Source organism: Scyliorhinus torazame, chromosome 3 (assembly GCF_047496885.1).
Source record: "Scyliorhinus torazame isolate Kashiwa2021f chromosome 3, sScyTor2.1, whole genome shotgun sequence".
Lineage (NCBI taxonomy): Eukaryota > Metazoa > Chordata > Chondrichthyes > Carcharhiniformes > Scyliorhinidae > Scyliorhinus > Scyliorhinus torazame.
The window spans coordinates 208,321,162-208,344,520 of record NC_092709.1 but is presented as its reverse complement, the minus strand read 5'-3'; the positions used below and the strand labels follow the sequence as shown (position 1 = coordinate 208,344,520).

General features: G+C 45.3%; 1 protein-coding gene across 3 annotated transcripts in view; it reads left to right on the top strand.

The window, feature by feature from the left end:
- Positions 1-23,359, top strand: part of dlc1 (DLC1 Rho GTPase activating protein) — a 732,899-nt gene that overhangs the window by 692,372 nt on the left and 17,168 nt on the right. For all 3 annotated transcript variants that reach the window (XM_072496832.1, XM_072496831.1, XM_072496833.1), the window contains 5 exons: positions 2,505-2,576; positions 4,281-4,362; positions 7,126-7,189; positions 18,375-19,795; positions 21,993-22,172. In XM_072496832.1, the coding sequence (XP_072352933.1) occupies positions 2,505-2,576; positions 4,281-4,362; positions 7,126-7,189; positions 18,375-19,795; positions 21,993-22,172 (1,819 nt within the window). The remainder of the gene's footprint in view (positions 1-2,504; positions 2,577-4,280; positions 4,363-7,125; positions 7,190-18,374; positions 19,796-21,992; positions 22,173-23,359) is intronic.

Sequence of the window (23,359 nt, the reverse complement as noted above, 5' to 3'; positions counted from 1 at the left end):
CAAAGCTTTGAAGAATGCAGGGAGTGTGAAGCAGGAGATATGGCTGAAGTAGGTGGCAAAATGCTCCACTTGCTTGTGTCTAATGAAGCTGTGTGTTCTGCTCCAACGGGAGGACTAAATGTGGTCAAGCCTGGTTGAATGCCAGGAATTCATAGTTGCTTGCCACCTGTAATCTTGATTTGACAATGTGTGAAAGAGTAAGCTATGATCATTTGGCAGCACACTGCAAATCTGCTTGTGGTAATCCAATGCAGGCTCATTCCTTACACTCAGTTTATTCTGTGAAGCCACTATATTTATCACTGAACTATTAACTGCTGGAAATTTTACTTCAGAGTGTTGAATTGATGCTGTTGTTGGCCTGTAATTGTTGTTTAATTAGCTGAGGTCAAAGCAAAATGAAGCTGACGTATCACATTGTACTGAAATAGTCAAATGGAGAGAGAGTACCCACACTGAAATGCATAACTGCAAAACTTTATTATAAAATGAACTCCAAACAATGTTCTTGTTTCTTTTTGTACTGTAAGGATTGTACCTAAGAAAAATTAGATGAGGATATTAGAGGCATGAAGCTTTATTATTTCAGAAGAATGTTCAAATAATGTGTCATTATCACATTATTACTCAATGTAGGAACACTGACTGTATCAAAATGTGAATGTAATTCCATTGATGACGTACTTGAGATGAAAGACATATTATAATATATCTCCAATGCAGAGATTCAACAGTGTCTCAGTGTCCTGGTTGTCGGTGGCCTGTAACACCAAGGGTATTATGCTTACTCGACATTCCATTTGAGGAGACTAGCACTGCCAACGGATTGTGTGATTTAATGATTTAAGTCCTTGTATGCAGACTGTCAGTGCTGGTTCCTGCCTCAAGAAGGAAGTTTCCCTGATATGTGAAAGGACCATTAGGGTTTCGCTATAATAATGTATTAAAAGATTACAAATCCCCAATCATGATATTGTGTTTGTACGCACTAGCAGTACAGTGTTGGAGATCAGCACAGGATAATAGCCCTGTGAACACTGAAAACAGTCAGATTCACTTTTTTCTTCGAACTTTTTCATGCTTAATGAGGTCCTTCCTTTATTTCAGGCACCTAGACATGCCATCTTCAACTCAAGGCCAACTTCACCATCTCATAAATCAAGAGATACATTTTTTTAAATCACAAGATTTGGTTTTGCTATCAAATGGCGCAGTGCCTCCCACCGGTGAGAAACACGTGGCTGGGAGGCTGGAGAATCCTGCCCATTATCTCTTCTGAATGACAGCACCACTAAATTGGCAACACTCTTTTGTTACTCCATTAAATTGTCTGCTTACATTATGCATTCAAATTTGAAATGAGGTTTCATCCACAACTTTTTGCCCAAGAAACGGCAATGTTACCAACAGAGCCAAGTTGGCAATTAATGCATATGAGAATATGGGGGCGGCACGATGGCACAGTGGTTAGCACTGTTGCTTCACAGCACCAGGGACCCGGGTTCGTATCCCAGCTTGGGTCACTATCTTTTCGGAGTCTGCACGTTCTCCCTGTGCCTGCGTGGTTTTCCTCTGGGTGCTCCGGTTTCCTCCCACAAGTTCTGAAAGATGTGCTTGTTAGGTGATTTGGACATTTTGAGTTCCCTCTCTGTGTACCCGAACAGACGCCGTAGTGTGGTGACTAGGGGGTTTTGACAGTAACTTCATTGGAGTGTTAATGTAAGCCTACTTGTGACACTAATGAAGATTATTATTATTATTTAGTACAAATAAATGTCCAAGTGTTGATCAGCTACTACAGCCTGATAGCCAATACTCTAAATTGAGTATCTCTACAAACTAGATTTATGTTTTTCTGCTGCCAAAGAGAGGAGACTATCAACCCATTAGTGTGGGTTATATTCAAGCCCAGCTCCTAGAAGTGAAAGGGTTGTACAAACTCTAATTTTAATGTCAGACAAGTACCAATTTCTTTGGCAGCAATGTGGAGTGGTGGTTACTATCAGATCAGCCATGATCTTATTGAATGACGGAGCAGGCTTGAGGGGCCGAGTGGCCTACTCCTGCTCCTAAATTGTATGTTCAACGTAAAATGGCTCTTGTATGGTCATGTCTCGAGTTTAAAATTCTCATCCCTGCTTAAAAAATTCTTCCATTACCTCAGTTCACCCTTTGCAACCTTCTCTAGCTGAGATCTCTGTGCTCCTCCAATTCTGGCTCTTTATCTATGCCTGATTTTCATTGTTCCAGCATTGGGCTGCCTGGGTCTTACGCTCTGCTATTCCCTAAATCTCTCTGGCGTTCCATCTCTAGTCCCTGACTGATCTCTTTGGCCAAATCTTTGGTCATGTGACCTAATATTGTCTTCGGGGTACCATGTCAATTTTTCCCCTGATACTGCTTCTGTGAAGCATGTAGGACATTTTACTATATTAAAGGCACCATATCAATTCAAGCGTCATTGTTAACTAACTATGGAATGTTGTTTTTTCTTTTCCTTTTAGAAATTGAGGCCAAGGAGGCTTGTGATTGGCTGCGGGCAGCAGGGTTCCCCCAATACGCCCAGCTGTATGAAGGTGAGGCAACACGTCCCATAGTTATTATAGAAACTGATGCACACAATCAGATGAAAATTGACATGAAAAAAATATTTTTGTGTCTTGTGGTAACTATTAAATTTATGCCTTGAAGACAGGTGAAGTTTCTCACTTTGCACCAACCACGGTTCTTCTATTTCAGTTCACTCAAAACCACAACACATAGATCGCAATTACTTTACTGCCTGGGGAAAATTTCTGAAGTTTGCTTTTGAATATCTTTTTTAGTGGGCTCGTCCATCAAAAGTTTGCATTTTTAAGTTGTGGTATTCCAGATGTTTAAAGCTTCACAAAACGATAGAAGTAAAACTGCTAAGGGTAAATTTTTAATTGTGGTTTCAATTGAGGATTTGGAAAAAAAGTGGGTGAGACCGATCGGGCTCATTTATGATGATCACCACAGCCGAAAGCCTCCTAACTCTCACAATCTCAAATCACGTAAAAAGAATGTGTCAGAGAGACCAAAGCCTGGCGAGGTATCAATGCTTCAGATGAGGGGAAAATTGACAAACACATTTTTCATAAACATTTTCCTTGGGAATTAAGAGATTTGTTGACTGATTGTGTGAATGAATAGGTTGAAGAGAAATAGTTTGACAGAAAACATATTGGGCAGCATTCTCTGCTCTCATCCGTGGTGGGACCCATTGAGAGCGAGAACAGAAAATTTGGCGATCCAGTCAAAACCCCATTCACTCTCAACGGAAAATCCCAGCCACCAACAAGGATGCGAGATTTTTGTCAATTTAAATAAGTTGATAATGTGTGCTTATGTGACTGGCTGGGGAAATGAGAAAACGTGCAATAATCAACAGATACTTGTTAATTCTTATGGAACTGTACCTATGAAAAGCACAGAATTAACTCATTCTGAAAGATAATGTGGTTATTATGAAAAAGATATTTCAAGTTAGGTTTGCTGTGTTCGAACATTCTTCTTGGCAGAAAAGCCTTATTTCCATTTTTCTTGCGTGATTTGCTTCTTATGTTTGCCATTGTCGTTCAGACTTTCTAATGCCCTAACTGAATCTAAAAGAACTATACTGGACGGAAAGTGATCCCATAATAAGTGTAAATTTATCCGGTGCAATTATGAAAACAAAAAGCAAGTAAACACCACCAGGAATAGTTTTCACTTAATGATAACTTTTCCCCCTCACCATAGTGAGGGAAATCTATGTAGCATTTATCAGTGGTGTAAAGGTAGTATAGGGGTATCTCCTTTAAGGTACTGCCCAAGTTCTTAAGTTCAAATTGTGCCATGATTGGCTGTGAAACTAAATTGAAGAAGTCTAGTAATTGTGGATTGACATTTCAATTGAATGACTATGAAGTGGGAAGGTCCGAAAGACTGAGGATTTTAAATTTCTTTGCTTGCACCTGAATCGAATGACTTTAAGACTACTTACTATAATTGTACTTGTTTGTCTCTGCTTCTTATGCTTTCCATGAATTCCTCAGATTTAAAGTGCAATCTTTTATCTTGCTTTCACACAAATTTTGTTCTCACAAGAAAGCAATGTTCTGCTCGTGTTTTACTAGAATTTATACTACTTATTTTGGCAGGGTTAAATTTTCCCTGTTTTGTCGACCAAGAAACACCTGGCTTTATTATAGAAAGCTAGCTCTAATCAGTACGACTTTTGTTTTAACATGAATCCATCTGTCTTGATTATACAACAGATTCACTGTTCCCCATTGACATTTCATCAGTGAAGAGGGACCATGACTTTCTGGATCGAGATGCAATTGAATCTCTTTGCAGGTAGGCAATGATTGCTAGACATCAAGCCCTACTTTGTCCAGTATGTGACAGAACTATTTATTGTAGGCTTCTTCTTGCCTAATGTGCAGTCAGATTATTTAGCTGTGGTGGTTCATGAATGAAGAGTTTCAAAATCTCAGTGAGCATCTTTTGATCTTCAGGAATGTGAAATTATATAACTGCATCGACCAAAGCTGTGGAATAGAACAATCAGTATATTCAAATGTCTATATTCTGGGACAGTTGGTGGGGCGAGCTTTTTTTATGATAAAATAAGTGCTGCAAATGCTCAGCAAGTCTGGCAACATCCATGGAGGGAGTAACAGAGGCTAGAATTCTTCAATCATTGCTATTCATTTTCCTGCCAGCAGTACACCCCCACCAGCGGGTTTCCCAGTGGCGTGGGGTGGTTACAATGGGAAATCCCAGTGACAAGCGGCAGGAAGATAGAATCCCCCCGCCAGCGAATGGCGCGCCAATGAGAAACACATGGCTGGGGAATCAGAATTCAGCCCAGAGTTAATGTTTTGAGTCGAATGTGATTCTTTTTCAGGGAGGCTTTGTGAAATAATAACAATAATTACTGTGTCTTCATGCTGGATTAGTGCGTCCTGAAAGTGTATACCTGAGTCTATTAACACTCAGACCTAGATTCTACAAGTCCTGCCCAATCAATTAAACAATATATTGTTTAAGATTCGTAATTATAAAAATGTTTCTTTTAAGTATTCATTTCATGTCATCAGTGAGGTAAAACTAATTTAATGATTGGGGTTTAACAGGAGAAGGTCAGTTTGAAGAAGCATTTTGAATTTTTGAATGCAAGTTATATGCCCCACCCCCACCATCTGTTACCACTGCCCACCTAGTTTGGCTCCTACCTGATATGTGAAATCTAACATTAAATCTCCACCCCCACACCCCCTGCTGTACACTCAACCATTTTAAACTATTGATGTCTCTTGATCTGTAGCCAGGACTAAAAAGATTGTTGATCTCTGGTGATTGTATGGAGCCAGCCACTAACTGACAGAGCTGATAGCTGATGTTAGTAGAATGGCTGTCTGATGAGAACACGAATTTCAGGGAAACGCAAATCTATTGGTCTTCAAACTCAATCCTTGAATTTCAGCGACAGAAAATCGTAAATCTCTGGAGTTGTAGGAGAGATTAATTTCAATGTACAAAATCGGAGATTTATAAGCAAGATGGAAGAGTAATTTACATTAAAACTCCCAGCGCATACATACGCAGACCTTCTTTATTAACAGTCTGACATTATTTTCACAATATCAGATCGTAGTGATAACATTTGTCTTGCTGTCAAAATATGTTAGAAATTAACTGGAACACTTTAGAATTAATGATTCTGTCAAAAGATTGGTCAAATAGATTCCAACGATAAAGCACTTAGATACTTTGTAATATTTTAGATACTTTGTAACATTTTACAAGAGACGGTGATGCATTTGATAAGGGTATACATTTTTGCGTGTGTTGCTCACCTGGCTTTTAGAGGCATGTACCCCATCTGCGCCATACCTTTTTATTTTGTTTACCTTTTTGCCTCCATTGCTGTAGACACTTGGCTTATCTGTCGCAGCTGACAGGAGGTTTGTGCGAATGTAAATGCACAACAAAATGTTCAAACTATCAAAGGCATTCTTATCAGGCAGGCTGTTCATTTTTTGTTTCCCACATCAAAGTAACTGGGGCTCCAAAGGAGCACGATTGCGCAAGGCGAGGAGACAGTAGACACTAGTCAGGAAAATTGAGCTGATTGTTGTTCTTATTATGTAAAAAAGGACCTTAGCCCCTGCTTAAAGATTCCCATTGCTGATGAACTTTCAATATTCTGCTCCTCATCTGAAATAAGGGCTAGATTTAGAGTAAATATACCCTAATGCAGCCAAAAGTCACACCTGAAAATAGAAGGGGTCTAGTCAGGGACACTTGAAAATGAGATAATCCTCAACAGACCTGTACATCTGGAAACAGTTAATATGTAATTCCTTCATTCTAAAATGTGGTACAATGGAAAGAAAGGCATGAGCAAGGACAGTATAAAGAGGTGGATTGGTATAACTTTTAATTTGCTGACTTGTACAATGGAGATGGTTATTGAGCAACCTGAGCAAAGAACCAAGACCGGTGCAGGATATCAACAAGGTTGAAAAGCATAAAAAGACAAGTAAAGGTATATCGGGAGAGAGAGTGTGTGTGTTGGGTGGGAGGAGGAATGAGCGAGAATAGAAAACGGTGCCTGGTCTCAATTTCAATAGATGCAGAAAGAAGAAACATGTATATTTTGTTTCAGAATTTATAAAGATTAGAATTTTGATATTTTATGGATGAGCTGTATTGGAGATATCACTGCACTCATGAAATAAGTCAATTGAATTCTGTTTTACTTTAATAATGCATTGATTCGGGGTGAAATTGAGTTTTTTTCACAGCTTTCAAAACAAAGTGAGTATACATGCCACAAAGTTACCAGGGGAACATGTAAAATATGTGCTGTAATCAGGGTTCTACATTTGTCCTTTTGTTCCGCATTTTCACTACAGCACAGTGATTATCTGTTGCGTATAATGGATACTAATTGGACCCATTCACATTCACATTTTTATGTAGATGAGCTCCAAAAGGCACTGTATAGAGCATATTCATCATGAGGGAAATGGCTCGGAGGGTTGGGGGGAGAGTGTTTGGGAAGTGGTTGGTGCAGCTTGTCAATATTATTCTATTTTTATTTCCTTTTAGACGATTGAACACCCTCAATAAGTGTGCAGTGATGAAACTAGAAATCAGCCCACAGAGAAAAAGAGTAAGTTTAACCTTTCGAAAGAATTATTAATCACACGGTAGATCTTTGAAATTTGTTTAGATTTTCATTAGTCGGAGCAGTCAACATTTAATGGCAATAGGGTTCCTGTTTATCGAGAAATTATTCAAGGTTCCAGTAGTGGCAGTGACTTATTCTATTAATAGTTTGGTGGCCTGGTGGGTTCACTAATTTTCGATTGTGGGTGTATTGTTTGAGTGTGGCATTGTTAAGGCACTTCCCCACAGGGCAGAAAATCAAAGGTCATGTCCTTGTGAGCGAATATCAATTACCTCTCCGCAACATTGGTATGGGACAGAGTTGCTAGTACAGGTTGAGTATCCCTTCTTCGAAATTCGAAAAGCTCTGAAATTTCCACTTTTTTTCGGGTGCCAAAATCATGCTGATAGTAAAAATGATATGGTCGAGATCCGCTAGCTCTGCGATGTTTCACAACTCCGAATCCTCAGTGTCGGCTGTTCCTAGCACTGTGTCCTGTTCCTGTGACCAAACACACGTGCGTGTGTGACTCCTTCCAATTGACGGCACAAGTTTATTGCACCAAAAGAATTGAACCCGGCACCTGGGGCGAAATTCTACGGAAACGGCGCGATGTCCGCCGACTGGTGCCCAAAACGGCGCCAATCAGACTGGCATCGCGCCGCCCCAAAGGTGCGGAATGCTCTGCATCTTTGGGGGCCGAGCCCCAACATTGAGGGGCTAGGCCGACGCCGGAGGAATTTCCGCCCCCCCAGCTGGCAGAAACGGCCTTTGTTGCCCCGCCAGCTGGCGTGGAAATGACATCTCCGGGCGGCGCATGCGCGGGAGCATCAGCGGCCGCTGACAGTTTCCCACGCATGCGCAGTGGAAGGAGTCTCTTCCACCTCCGCCATGGTGGAGACCGTGGCGGAGGCGGAAGGGAAAGAGTGCCCCCACGGCACAGGCCCGCCCGCGGATCGGTGGGAAGTGTTGGGGACAGAAAGATTACCATAAAAATATTTCTAATTTATATTTATTTTTGGGAAAATGTATTTATTAGGGTTTAGCTTGTGTTTTGGGGAAATACTACATTCCCTTTGTAAGTGGACCACCATTATTTCTCCAAAACCTCAGCTCCCATTTTGCAAGCCAAAGAGGCGATTCCGGGTTTTACAAGAGAGCTCTGTAGGGGGAAGACATGCATGGGGCAGCTCCCGCTAAAGGACTAAACTTTCAGGGTTTTTGTTTGTTTAGTCCCGGGGGTATTTTTATTCTTGTTTTTTTATATATATATTAAAAAAAAGAAAGAACCCACATAGCGCTCACCCGGAGGTACGAGCAGGAAGAAAAAAGCTGCAAGGGTCAGGACCGACGGTAAGCTGAGGCCCGTGGGAGAAATAAGTGCGCGAGAGGAGCTGGAGATTTTTTTTAAAAAAAGGTACGGGAGGAACCGGAGCCAGAAGCGGCCGAGGAGAGTCGCGTCCCCGAACAGAACTAGCGCCTAAGAGCGCGAGCCTGCCCAACCGAGCCCCCCCGCAACCCCCTCACCGCGTGGGCGGCAGAAGAGAAGCGGCAGCCCGGACCGCGAAGCCAGAGACACAAGCGGCCGGGAGCAGAGCCAAAGACCAGGAGAGAGAGGACCCCACCCCCGCAACGGGATCGGCGGCGATCACGTGGTGAGCAGCGAGACAAAGAGAGGAGAGGAAACTCCTCTCCCGAACCCTCCTGACCCGTGAGAAGAAAGGGGGGGAAAAAGAGGAGGAAAAATAAAAGTAAATAAATAAAGAAAGAAACAAGGAAAGAGAGGAATGGGAACCAACCACAACCCCCCACCAACAAAATAAAAGGAAACCCGAAGCCCGAGGCAGACCCAGCGAGAGCAGAGGAGCGGGGGAAGTAAGAGCAACCCCAGGGTAAGGAACAGCAGTGGGGAAAGAGAGAGAGAGAGACAGACAGATGGCTGGAGGAAAGAAAAACACCAAGGTGAAGGGACGAGACGCAAGCAGCAGCAGCAGCAACGAGGGTAAGGCGCAGGAGCGGCGGACGGGTGCAGGCAGGCGGCCCCACAAGATGAGACGGAGGTACAGGCGAGCCTGAAAGGGAAAACGATGGCGGACCAAGCAGCGGAGCATGAGCAGGACGCAGCGACCAGCATAAAGGAGGTGCTCTGGTCGGAGCTCCAAGCAATGATGAAGGAGACGACGCACAAATGCAGCAGACCATCGAAGGCCTGGAAAGGGAAGTGAAGGAGCAGAAAAAAACGATTCTAGATTTGGTGAGGGCCGCCTCGGACCAGAGTGACAGGGTGATAACCCTGGAAGCCGAGGTCAAAAGGTTAGTAACGCTCAGGGGAGCCTGAGAGGGAAAGCCTAAGAGGGTCCAGACGGCAGAACATTAAAATAGTGGGTCTGCCAGGTGGGATAGAGGGCAGAGACCCAACAGGCTACATCACCCAAATGATGGGCAAGCTAGTGGGAAAGGAGGTATTCCCAAACCCACCAGAAATAGACAGGGTGCACAGGTCGCTCTGACCCAAGCCCAAAGCCGGGGACCAGCCCAGAGCGATTATCGCAAGGCTGCACCAGTTCCAATACAGGGAGAGAATCCTAAAGTGGGCCCAGCAAACGAAACAGAGCACGTGGGAAGACCATAAGGGTGTATCAGGACATTGGGCGGACCTGGTCAAAAAAGGGCTGAATTCAACAAGGCAAAATCAGCACTGCACAAAAGCAAGGTAAAATTTGGGATGTGGGCAGCATGGTGGCGCAGTGGATAGCACTGCTGCCTCACGGCGCCGAGGTCCCAGGTTCGATCCCGGCTCAGGGGCACTGTCCGTGTGGAGTTTGTACATTCTCCCCGTGTTTGCGTGGGTTTCGCCCCCACAACCCAAAGATGTGCAGGCTAGGCGATTTGGCCACGCTAAATTGCCCCTTAATTGGAAAAAATGAATTGGGTACACAAAATTTTTTTTTTTTTTAAATTGGGGATGCTATTCCCGGCCAAACTCTGGGTAACATTTGAGGGGAAAGAGCTGTATTTTAACACCCCAGCGGCGGCTAATGAGTTTGTTAGAGTGAACAAGCTGGGGGAGGAGCACACGCAACTCAATGAAAGACATGGGGACGGAATAGGAAGGGAAAACCAGAACAAAGAGCGGAGGACAGACTGCTAACAGGGACCATGAGATCATGAACTGTGCACATGTGTGTTATGCCTTGCGCGGGACTGTGCTGCCTTGTTTCAGAGCTTGTCTCCTCTTTCAATGCAATGGGTGGGAGTGGAGCGAGGGAAGTGAGGGTGAGAAAAGCAGACAGGAGGGCGAGACAAGGGCCAGCAGGAGAAAGGTTAAACAGGGCCAGAACTGGGCGAATACTGGGAGGAGGGCCATCGTACTAGCGAGGAGGGCCAGCACGGGAGGGCATGAAGGAAGGAGGGCCGCGGCACCCCTCTCAGGGGAGGGGGGAGCGTCTGGCGCAAGGAGGGGGGGGGGGGGGGGCAGAAGGTCGGGGAGAGAACGCAGTGGGGGGGGGGGAATAAAGGTACAGGGGCTGGGGGGGGAGAGGAGTCTGGGGGAGAACGCAGAACAAAAGAGAAGCAAAGAGAAGGGTGAGATAGTGAAGCAGTACAGACATAGGACTCGGCGGGCATGGAGCAAGGCGAGGAGCCAAGAGGGTGCCGCAAACAGCCACTCGAAAGGGCATCAGGGCGGAGGGAGACCCCGGAGCGCAGGGGCACACCCGTGTGGCACACACACAGCTGGTGGGCGCATTGGGTGCCCCTGAGCAAAGGGAAACCCCTGAGCGCTGGGCCCCGACCCCATGGTGAGAACAGTGACCCTGGTCATTTTGGATGGCCCCCTAGCAAAGGGAAACCCCGGAGTGCAGGTGCATGTCCAACAGGTAAGTATGGTTGATCCCACAGGACCGGGGGGGTCAGAAACCCCCCCCCACCAGAATTGTTACCTGGAATGTAAGGGGACTCAACGGCCAGTGAAAAGATCCTGAGTGTTCGCCCACCTAAGAAGCCCAAAAGCAGACATAATCTACCTACAAGAGACGCACCTGAGGGAGAAGGACCGACTGCTGGTAAGGAAGGGCTGGGTGGGACAGACGTACCACTCATGCTACTGGACGAGGGCTAGGCGGGGTAGCAATATTAATTAGTAAAAGGACGAGGTTTACGGGAACCAGGGGGAACGTACGTCATGGTCAGCGGTGTCCTGGGAGGGGCACCGGTCGTACTGGTAAATGTGTACGCTCCCAATTGGGACGACTCAGAATTCATAAAGAAGACCATGGCAGAAATCCCTGACCTTGACACACACTGACTGATTATGGGGGGCAACTTTAACTGCGTGCTGGACCCACTGACCGATCGATCAAACCCCAGAACGGGGAAAAGGTCTGGCTTGGCTAGGGAGCTTGGGGCCTTCATGGAACAGATGGGGGCGGTGGACCCATGGAGGTTCCTGCACCCGGGAGAAAAGGAGTTCTCGTTCTTTTTGCAGGTGCACAAGGTATACACCCGTATCGACTTCTTTGCAGTGAGGAAATCGGTGCTTCCAGGGATCACGGGAACGGACTACTCCGCGATCGTTATCTCCGACCACGCTCCACATTATATGGATGTGATGTTGGAGACAGGCCGGGCCAGCGCCCCACATGGAGGCTGGACATGGACCTCCTGGCCGACAAGGCTTCTGCCAAAAAATATCACAGACCATAGGCGATTACGTTAGTAACAACCAAAACGGGGAGTTCTCACCCTTCACGTTTTGGGAGACACTGAAGGCCGTGATCAGAGGAGAGATCATAGCCTGCAAGGCAAGTAGAGGTAGGGAAGAGAGGGTGGCCAGGCAACAGCGAGTGAACTCCATTCTGGAAGTCGATAGAAAATACTCCGAGGCCCCGATCGTAGGGCTGCTGGCGGAGAGCAAAAAGCTGCAAATGGACTTTAACCTGCTACCCACGAGGAAAGCAGTGTACCAACTCCGCCAGACACGGGGGATCTTCTACAAACACAGAGACAAGGCTGGCCGCCTATTGGCTCACCAGCTGAGAAAGCAGGCAGCCACGAGGGAAATATCGCAGGTTAAGGATAGCAAAGGCAGACTGGTAACAGAGCCAAAGGAGGTCAATCGGGCATTCAAGACCTTCTACCGGAGACTGTACACCTCCGGGCCCCCCGACGGGGATGCGGGAATGGAACAGTTCCTAGACAGACTGGAACTACCAGTGGTGGGGAAGACAAACAGGGGGAGCTGGAAGCACCAATAGACCTGGGAGAAATCATGGAGAGCATCAGCTCCATGCAGGCGGGGAAGGCACCGGGACCCGATGGGTTTCCCGGCGGACCTTTACAAAACATTTGCACCAGTCCTGGGCCCCACACCTAAAGGACATGTTTGCGGACTCACTGGCAGGGGGCACCCTATCCCCCACACTAGCACAGGCCACAATTTCACTGATACCCAAAAAAGATAAAGACCGGACGGAATGTGGATCATACAGACCCATTTCACTGCTGAACGTGGATGCGAAAATACTCGCAAAGGTCCTGGCCAAAAGGTGGAGGGCTGCGTACCAGAGGTGGCCCCAAAGGACCAAACGGGCTTTGTCAAGGGGAGGCAGCTCACAGCGAACATCAGGCAGCTGCTGAATGTGATAATGACGCCGCCGCCCCCCCCCCCCCCCCCCCCCCCCCCCCAAGGAGAGAACACCAGAGGTGATCGTCTCCCTGGACTCAGAAAAGGCCTTTGACAGAGTGGAATGGAGCTACCTCCTCGAGGTACTCGAACGGTTTGGGCTCGGAGCGGGATTCACCACCTGGGTGAGGCTCCTGTACAACGCTCCCAAAGCGAGTGTCTGAACTAACACCACCAGCTCTGAATACTTCCAGCTACGCAGATGACCTGCTCCTCTATGTCTCGAAGCCACAGGAGGGACTGAAGGCAATACTGCAAATACTGAATGAGTTTGGAACCTTCTCGGGCTACAAACTTAACCTGGGCAAAAGCGAGACATTCCCAGTGAACCCAAAAGGGGGAGGGACAGAGCTGAAGGGGCTCCCGTTCAAAACGGCCCAGAACAGATTCCGTTACCTGGGGATCCAAAGAACCAGAGACTGGACACAAATCCACAAGTGAAACCTGACCAGCCTGGTGGAGGAAGTAAGAAGAGACCTTCAACGGTGGGGCTCACTCCCACTCTCCCTGGTGGGAAGAATGCAGACGATCAAGAAGAACGTACTGCCAAGGTTCCTCTTCCTGTTTAGATCCATCCCGAGCTTCATCCCCAAGTCCTTTTTCAAAAACATAGACAGGCTAATCATGGTGTTTGTGTGTGTGTGGTGGGGGGGGGGGGGGGGGGGGGGGGGGGGGGGGGGGGGGGGGAGGAGGAGAAGAACCCGAGAATTCCCAAACCGACACTGCAAAGAAGGAAAGTCAGAGGGGGCCTGACTCTACCGAACCTACAATACTACCACTGGGCAGCAACGGCAGAAAGTGTGAGGGGATGGGTACAAGAACCCAACACAGATTGGGTACAGATGGAGGAGGCATCCTGTAAAGGAACAACCCTCTGGGCCCTGGCCACAGCAGCACTCCCATCCTCCTCAACAAGATACACAATGAGCCCAGTGGTGGCGGCCACGCTGAGAACGTGGACCCAGTTGAGACAGCACTTCGGGATAATCAAAATGTCCCTTATGGCCCCCATCTGCGGCAATCACAGATTCTCCCCAGCCATGCTAGATACCACCTTCAAAGATGGAGGCGGGACGGGGAACACTGATTGTCGGGGGCTTCTACGTAGGGCGCAGATTGGCGACATGAACGAACTGACAAGGAAGTGGAAACTAGCAAGAGGACAGGAGTTGAGACACCACCAAATAAAGCACTTCCTCCGCAAAGAGACAGTTGGGTACCCCGGGGCCCCAGAAAGCACACTACGAGAGGACCTGATAGGCACGAACAGCGAGAAGGGGGGCTATGTGGGAAAATATACGGACAGCTTCTGGACAGAGCCCGAACACCACTGGACGGGACCAGACAAAAATGGGAGGACGAACTGGGGACAGAGGTAGGATGGGGACTCTGGAGCGAAGCACTGAGCAGGGTGAGCTCCACCTCCTCCTGCGCAAGGCTTAGCCTAATGCAGCTCAAAGTGGTGCACAGAGCACACCTGACCAGAACTCGAATGAGCAGGTTCTTCGCGGAGGGTGGAGGACAAATGTGAGCGGTGCCAGAGGGGCCCGTCCAACCACACCCACATGTTTTGGGCTTGCCCCAAGCTTGCTGGGTTCTGGACAGCCTTCTCTGAGGCAATGTCCAAAGTTGTGTGGGTGAGGGTGAAGCCATGCCAAATAGTGGCCAGAGCTACACATGGGGAAGGGGGCCAACGCCCTTACTTCCACTTCCCTAATCACACGCCAGAGAATCCTGCTCGGCTGGCGATCGGCAGCACCACCCAAAGCTGCAGACTGGCTCGCTGACCTCTCGGAATTTCTCCACCTGGAGAAGATTAAGTACGCCATCCGAGGTCAGAGGGAGGCTTCCTGTGGATACTAGGGGGCAGTTCGTCGGTCTGTTCCAAAACCTGTTCGAGGCCAGCAACGAAGAGTAAGCCAGGGAAGAAAAACCCCCAAAAGGTGAAGAACCAAAGGACTGCGCACCGGGGGGGGGGGGGGGGGGGGGGGGGGGGGGGAATGGGGGAAACCAGAAGAGAAGAGGAAGGGTGCTGAAACCAGTGGGTGGTGGAGAGAGGAAGGTGGGATATCATAGACCGATCCAGAGGGCAGCAAAATGTAGGTACAGTTGTCAAATGAAGGACAAAACAAACCTCTCTGTAAAATGAAGCAAATTAGCGCGGGCAAGAAAACTGTAATGTATAAAAGTAACAACTGTTTATAAATATGAGAAAAGCCAATAAAAAGATTTTTTTAAAAAAAAGGCAATTCCCAATACCAGGATCAAAGATTACATTGTTGGAAATACCTCTCTTTTTGTGAGCTCATCAAAAGCAGTCAATGCCCCATCAAATTGTTCTGGAATGTTTTGCACCCCAAGACACCTTCCTGCCACCTCCCCATAACTCTTCAACCCACTACTAATTAGTGATAGGGAGGGCCAAGGCCATGGAGGGCTTTAAAAACAGGGACGAGACTTCTAAAATTGCTTAACCAGGAGTCAATGTAGCACAACAAAAGCAGAAGAGTAAATGAATGGGACTTGCTGTGAATTAGGGTACGGCAGCAGAGCTTTGGGTGACCTCAGGTTCAGGGAGAGTGGAAGATCAGAAGTTTGAACAAAGAATTACCGGTCTGCACATTTAATTTCATTTGCTCCTGCTGTTAGTCTGTGAATTTGACTACTTCCATAATGAAGCTAGTGTTCAGTGGGCCAAAGGGACCAACAAACGCCCTCGCTGATGTGTAAATGGGTGAGGGAAAGCGATTGCCTGCTCATTCCTTTTGGTGCCGCCCTGCCTCAAATAGGAATGCATTTTAGCGTGCTTGAAAGTTCTTGCCCTTCTGTGTTTCTCTTGTCAGATTATGGTATTTAGTCATCAGCAAGCTACTGTGATTTGAGATTGGGGCAGATAAAAGAGCACATAGGTATTTGCTTCTGTAAATATAGTTTTGTAAAACAAGTGTACTACATAATGTAATCTCAACTACCATCTGACTTCAGTACATACAGATTCTGAGATCAAAGCTCTATCTCAGTTTAAGGTCCTCATTACTTCTTACACAATGTAAACATCAATAAAGGATCGTTTTGAAAAAAAGAATGTGTACCTCTTGCAATTCTGTTTGCTGGACGTGACATTATTCAAAAACCTTGTAGCCTCTGTCTTCCTAGCGCATTTAAAACTTTACTGGAGAAATGCTTACCGTTGTGCTTCTCAAAGTTCTGGAATTGACATCTTGAAATATTCCTGGATTTAATATAAAAGCCATCACTTTGTTTTGAAGAATAAATAGACCAAGAAATAGACAAGATTGTCAAAGGTAGTCTATGATTATATGAATACTGACAATCTTAAAAAGGCAATTAAATCAATAGTACTTGACAAATTCATACCATCCGTCCACTATTTTAACAGAAGAATTCAGTCATTCACTTTAATAGTGTCGGGGTGGGGGGTAGGGAATCAATTTGTAGGGAAATGACTTGTATATTGTAACCGCCGCATAAACCCTTGTTGAATGTACAATGTGAAAAATGTAAAAACTTCAATAAAATCAATAATCTCATGCCAATGCATGAAGCATTTATCTGATCCTTATCAATTGCCATTTTTAGTGCCGAATGATATTTAGATAAGAATTTTTTCCCGTTTGTTTTTCCTTATCAATTTTCTTCTCACTTCTCTATTCCTGAATACATTGATTAATATTTTACTGAGTTTGGTTTCAAAGGTAGAGATTGACTTCCACTCCCTTGTTGAAGTGGCCATATGAGCCTTGGCTGCGCTTAACATGAACACAAAATCGTAACGAGACTAGGGCCGATTTAGTCTGTAGCATCAGTCTCTTGTCAATAAACGGGTAGTCACTAGAAGTTAGAAAGATAGTTGACGATATTAAACTATTTTAAACTTCAAGCGAAATATAGATTTTTAAATTAGAAGTCACTTAATGCCAGTAAGTCGCTTTACAATTTATAGAAACCTGGCTTCATAATTGTTGGTGCTTGATGTCTGAGAATGGTAATTAGACACAGTGTTAAATTACAGAGCACTGGGTCAGATCTGAAACTCCCCAGGTTAACTTTGCAGTGTCATCTGTAACAGGCGACTGGGGAGGACCCTAGGGCACGAACTGTGGAGATTTAATGGCCATGTGTCGCCATCTCATTAGTCACAGTTGGAAGATACAGAAGTCCTGAGACAAGCACTATAGTAGTCAAAATTGGATAAGGCTTTGAGATACGTTCGTAATTACCATTCAGGGAATTATAAAACAAGGTAGCTGTTAGAAGGGGCTTGGGTAATTTGTGAAACTGCATCTTTGTTCCCTTACTGGCATTCATTAATGCTGGGGAATGAGAAATGTTTTCTATCTATAGTTGGGGGCGGTTAAAATGTTGACTGTCTGTGGCAATTGCTGTGACAAACAGCATCAACTCTCAGAAACACAACCCCATTTATTAGACTCCGGTCCAATCAGGAATTCAGTGGAAAAGAGAATGCTGCAAATGCACAGCTGCCAGTTTGGATCTAAACTGTAAATTTTATACAGGGCCCTTTCATCAGAACCAGTTACTAGATGTTGAGCAGGATTCTCGGTCCTCCAGCCGTGGGTTTCTCAGCCCCGCTCGGCTCGCAGGCGGGGGATTCTATCTTCTCGCCACTTGTCACTGGGTTTTCCCATTGTAGCCATCCCACGGCGCTGGGGAACCCGTGGGCGGGTGTGCATTGCCGGCGAGAAAAGTGAATCACAATTCTCTGGCTGTTGTCTTGATCTCCGCAAGTCTCTCTGGAGACGAGTTTTCTTGGAACTACTGTACCTTCGCCCTGAAATAAACCAGGTTTCCGCTGAAGTTACAGAGACAAACAAAGGACATTCCCAATTTAGGCATCCAAAAGTAATGCCTAAAATAAGGTGCAGTGATGAGAAGTATAAATATTCACTCTATTTTGTTTATTCAGCACCACGGTAGCATGGTGGTTAGCACAATTGCTTCACAGCTCCAGGGTCCCAGGTTCGATTCCGGCTTGGGTCACTGTCTGTGCGGAGTCTGCACGTCCTCCCCGTGTGTGCATGGGTTTCCTCCGGGTGCTCCGGTTTCCTCCCACAGTCCAAAGATGTGCCGGTTAGGTGGATTGGCCATGCTAAATTGCCCTTTGTGCCCAAAATTGTCCTTAGTGTTGGGTGGGGTTACTGGGTTATGGGGATAGGGTGGAGGTGTGGGCTTGGGTAGGGTTCTCTTTCCAAGAGCCGGTGCAGACTCGATGGGCCAAATGGCCTCCTTCTGCACTGTAAATACTATGATTCTATGGTTCTAAGGGACCCAGTAAATTGGGTTTAATATGTTTGTCTAATAATAAGGCTGTATATTAATAATATGTATAACTCGAGGGGCCAATTAGTCTACTTCTCCTAATTCCTATGTTCGTATGCATACTTACATCAAAATTTATCTCGGCACTTGTACATGTAAAATATCTGCTACAAACTCTCCCTAACAGCTCACATTTCCTTTCAGAGTGAAGATTCTGATGAAGATGAGCCTTGTGCTATCAGTGGGAGATGGACCTTCCAGAGGGACAGCAAACGATGGTCACGGTTGGAGGAATTTAACGTTTTCTCACCAGCAGATGTTACAAATGGCATCTCTGCTGATGAAGCTTTGCTGAGGAACGCCGTGAGCAACGAAAGCGTACTAACTGACCTCAGCGAACGGCAAGAAGTGGCATCAATTCACAGTGCTAGCAGCACAGAGAGCAATGGGGCAAACTTGCCAAAGAATGTAGAGAACAGAAGGACAAATTCTGAAATGAGTGTGATTTCCACAGGGACCTCTGTTACTCGCGTTGAGTCATTCAGTACAATCCCTTCACCAAAGGACCTCTCTGGTCTTACTTTCAACCTAAAAACTGAAAGGAACACAAAATCCAAGGCTAAGAGCTTCTTGAAGAGAATGGAGAGCTTGCGCATCAAAAGTTCTCACAGCAAGAAGAAACTTCCTTCAAAAAATAACCTGGTCATCAGTGGACCTGTTCTCCAGGAAGGCATTGATGAGGAAAAATTGAAGCGCCTGAACTGCATTGAGATAACTGCACTCAATGGCAACCATATGAAATCCTCCACGGCACAAAACCAAAGTGTTTCTTATTCTACGCAAACAAGTAGCAGCAGCAGTCAGTCTGAGACAAGTAGCGCAGTCAGCACACCCAGTCCCATCACCAGAACTCGCAGCCACAGTACTTGCAATAAGCGAAGTGGAATGTATTTAGAAGGCTTTGATCCTTTCAGTCAATCGATGCTGAATGACACCAGAGAGCACAATTTAAAGAATGAGAAGGGTATGGAAGAGGACATCATCTTCTATATACCAGAAGATCACAAGCCAGGCACCTTTCCTAAAGCACTTTCTAATGGTAACTCTTTTCCCCCAGACAGCACCTCTATAAGCTGGCGAAATGGAACTTTTCATGGACACAGACACCGTAGCCTTACCAGAGAGAGCAGTGCCGACAGCGCAAAGGAATCTAGCTTTAGACGGAGACGAAATTCATGCAGTTCTTCCGGCAGCCGCCTTAGTATCTACGACAATGTTCCAGGGTCCCAGCTTTACTCCAGCACTGGTGATCTGGCAGATCTTGGGAATGAGGAGGACATTTTCCCAGAACTGGATGACATTCTGCACCATGTCAACGGACTACAAAGGATTGTAAACCAGTGGTCAGAAAAGCTCTCTGACGAGGGGGACTCCGATTCAGCAATGGATTCTATTTCTCCTTGCCCATCTTCACCCAAACAAATACACCTGGATATTGAAAATGGCAGGGCCTCACCTAGTGACTTTGACAGCACTGGGAACTCTATCAATGAGACAGAGGATCGATCAGTAATCCGAGAAAGGAGGGACTCTGGTGTTGGGGCATCACTGACAAGGTCTAACAGGTCAGTAAAATCATTTGTATTTGCAGTTCCCAGGTAGTAAATGACATTGTTTAAGCTCGCTTAACTTTGGCACATGCACAGACAAATGACAGCTTTCCTTTGGCAAAGAAACACAAAAACATCCTCCTATGCTGCTAGGTTATGTCCGGGTACCTCAGCACTAAGAAGTCAGCCTTACACTTTTACATAATTGCGAATGCTTTAATTTGGTGAATTCTGAATAGTGCTTTCACAGCAAATATATATAATTAACATAAAAGCTTGAAGATTATTCTTTTAATTTATATTTTTTGCGGTAGTCTGCCAAACCTGTTGCACCCACTCTGTGAACTCCATTCCCTTTAACTAAATGGAACTCCTGCTTCCAACTTTTCCACCAATGATGCTGAAAAATATAAAACCAGAGCCCATTCACTCTTGAGTTGCATACTCCTCCTGGCTGTCTCATCTCATGTACTTCTCCAAGTCAATTCCTACTCCTTCAATGTACTTTCATTCTGTATCGCTCTGTGCCATTTCCAGCCTCCTCATATTCCCCCTCTTTTGCTCCCTTGATATTCCCTGGCCCCCTAAAACCGTACACTGCCAACTTTCTTTTTAACTCCTGCTTGACATAGCTGGCCTTTATTACCCATCCCTGGTAGTCATGAAAGCTTTGTTCCAGTTTGATGCAACTGAGAAACTTGCTAAAACACTTAGAGAGCGGATAAGAATCAACCCAAGTTGTTGTGGGACTGGAGAAACATGCAAACCTGATTCAGAGTGGCAGGGACATTCGTGAGCCAGTCGGGTTTCGAAGAACCAGTAATTTCATGATCACTTTTTTACTGATGTTTCCAGATTCAAACTGTGATTGTGGGATTTGCAGTAAAATTCTCTGGATTATAGGGCGGCACGTGGCACATTGGTTGGCACTGCTGCCTACGGCGCTGAGGACCTGGGTTTGATCCCAGCCCCAGGTCACTGTCTGTGAGGAGTTTGCACATTCTCCCCGTGTCTGTGTGGGTTTCACCCCCACAACCCAAAGATGTGCAGGGTAGGTGGATTGGCCACACTAAATTGCCCCTTAATTGGAAAAAAATAATTGGGTACGCTAATTTTTTTAAAAATTCTGTGGATTATTAGTAACATAATCACTACATTAGTGCACCCATTTATGCTGTATATCAAGTCATGCTTTAGCCATGAATATTGCAGTTTTATCTCCAGCAAGACTAACATAATGTTAACATTGAAACTGGGCAGACACCTGGCAGCTATTAACAGTGACTGAGACGAGGTGATAAGTCTTCAGCAGAGGAATAGCCAATGAATATATATGAGGAACAGTAGTAGTTCACAAGGACACAGCACAACAAAAGGAGCTCAAGGTGCTGGTGGATGCCTCGTACCTCTGAGACTTTCATGGCAGTAAAGAAATTAAACAAGACCAAAAGAGAAATAAGTTTGGAACAAATGATGGAAGCAGGTAGTGTCCTCCACATTCAAAAATGGCTGGGATGTTCGAGCCCCCTTCCCCCGCGGCAGATTTTCCAGCTGCGGGGGCAGCTCGCCATTGGTCGTCGGCAGTATCTTCCGGTCCCCCACCAAAGTCCATGGTCATTTGCGTTGCTCGCTAACCATGCCGCCAGGGAACCCGCCACAGGGGGTCACCTTTGGCAAAACCGGAATGTCCTGGCCATTGTGTATTGTTGGCGCATTTAACTTTGGAACTGACTAAATGATCTTTTTTGGTGCTACGCATTTCCTTTCCCATGAATATTGTACAGTACTGTATATTGACTCAGAATATTTCAGTATAAATTGAAAAATAAATTTTAATTCTGAATCCAGAATTCACTCTGGCTGAAGTGATCAAATAATAACCGGTTATTTTAAAACCATTAAAAAAATATGGCCAAATTACATTGTATGGAATTAATCTGAAAGCATTGCCACTAAAGACATCTTCTGCAATAATCTACTTTGCTTCTTGCAATGCCGAGTACAATTACAGAACTTTTGAACAGACTTTGCAGCTGTTTTAATACACAAAATAATATTTTAAACTAATGTAGGATTGTTTACTTCAAGTTTCAAGCATGATGTCAGTAATTCTTTTAATCCTATTTGAGTGATTACATAAATCGGTTGCAAGACTATTACCCAAAAGTAATCAAAGTATTGACTTAATTATGATTATTGTTTAATTAAATAGGCGACAGAGATTGCGATGGGGCAGTTTCCAGATCTCTCATAGGCCAAGTTTAAATTCAGCCTCATTGCAAATCAACAGCCAATCGGTGGCACAGATGAACCTGCTGCAGAAATTCTCTCTGCTTAAGCTTACAGCCCTAATGGAGAAATATTCACCTTCCAACAAACATGGATTTAACTGGTAGGTGTTGGAACATCGCGGAATGAAATGAAATGAATAATGTATATGGACCACTCGGTGATAATCCAATGTCATTTGATAGTTATTGAAGTCATGACCTAGACAGTAAACTTTGGAAAGTATGCATTGTAAATTGGTGTCATCTTGTGTTATAAGTGCAAAAAACATAGGGCCAAATGGAAGGGTCTTGTACCAAAGATCACCCAAGAATATTTCCTGGTCTCATTAGTAAAAATAATTTTTTTATTGATGGTTAAACAATGGTCTAAGATGTAATAGCCTAGTGTTTAAATCTCAAATTCCTTTCCAAAGTAACCAATTGTATCTATAGCATTCTGAGGTCAAGCCTAACTTTATGGAATCATTGTTGCAGGTGCACATTGTCATGTTCTTGCTGTCCTTAATATCTATCGAGATTCTGGCGGTTTTGGAAGGGGCAATGAAAGGAGTGCACATTGTGTTGTAGAGAAAAACAAAACTTATTTATTTAACACCTTAACTATTACGTACAGCCAGTAGGTCTCTACTGGGTCTTCTCAACTGGGTGTCTGACTGTCCGACTCTATTTATAGAAAGGCATGTGAAGGGTCCCCCGCCCCCCTTATCAGGGGAGCTTGTATTCTACAAGCTCCATAGGGTAGTGGATCATCCCTTCCCTGTGAGGGTTATAAGAGGCGGACTTTTCAATGCAAGTGGGGACGGAAATGACTGCAGACACAATTTAAAAATCAAGTTCACGGGCTTTGGTGGGTTGGTGGCGATATGACATTGAATCTGCCTAAATTAAAAGGGAGGGCAAGAGTGAACAGAAATGGGGCATCTCACGCACCTCCAATTAACACCTTATTAAGCCACTTGAGGAGCTTGTTAACAGGTTGGGGGTGGGGGGGGGGGCATTGCGAGAAGGTCATTTCAATTTGTAAATCACCGAAGCCAAACAGTTTGGTGCTGTTGTGTTTAAGTCTTTTCCTGAATGCTGAAAACTCTTGGAACCTTCAGCGATCTTGCACCAGATCGTTTCATTTTGTCATAGAAGGCGTGTTCTGTAGCCTATCAGATTGTTAATCAGGCTGAGAATCCTTCGAATACTCTACATCATTCTGCAAAAGGAAAGATTTTAAAGATATCAAAATAAACAATGGATGGATTCACACACTTGTTAATGCTCCCTCCATTCATTTCAGAGG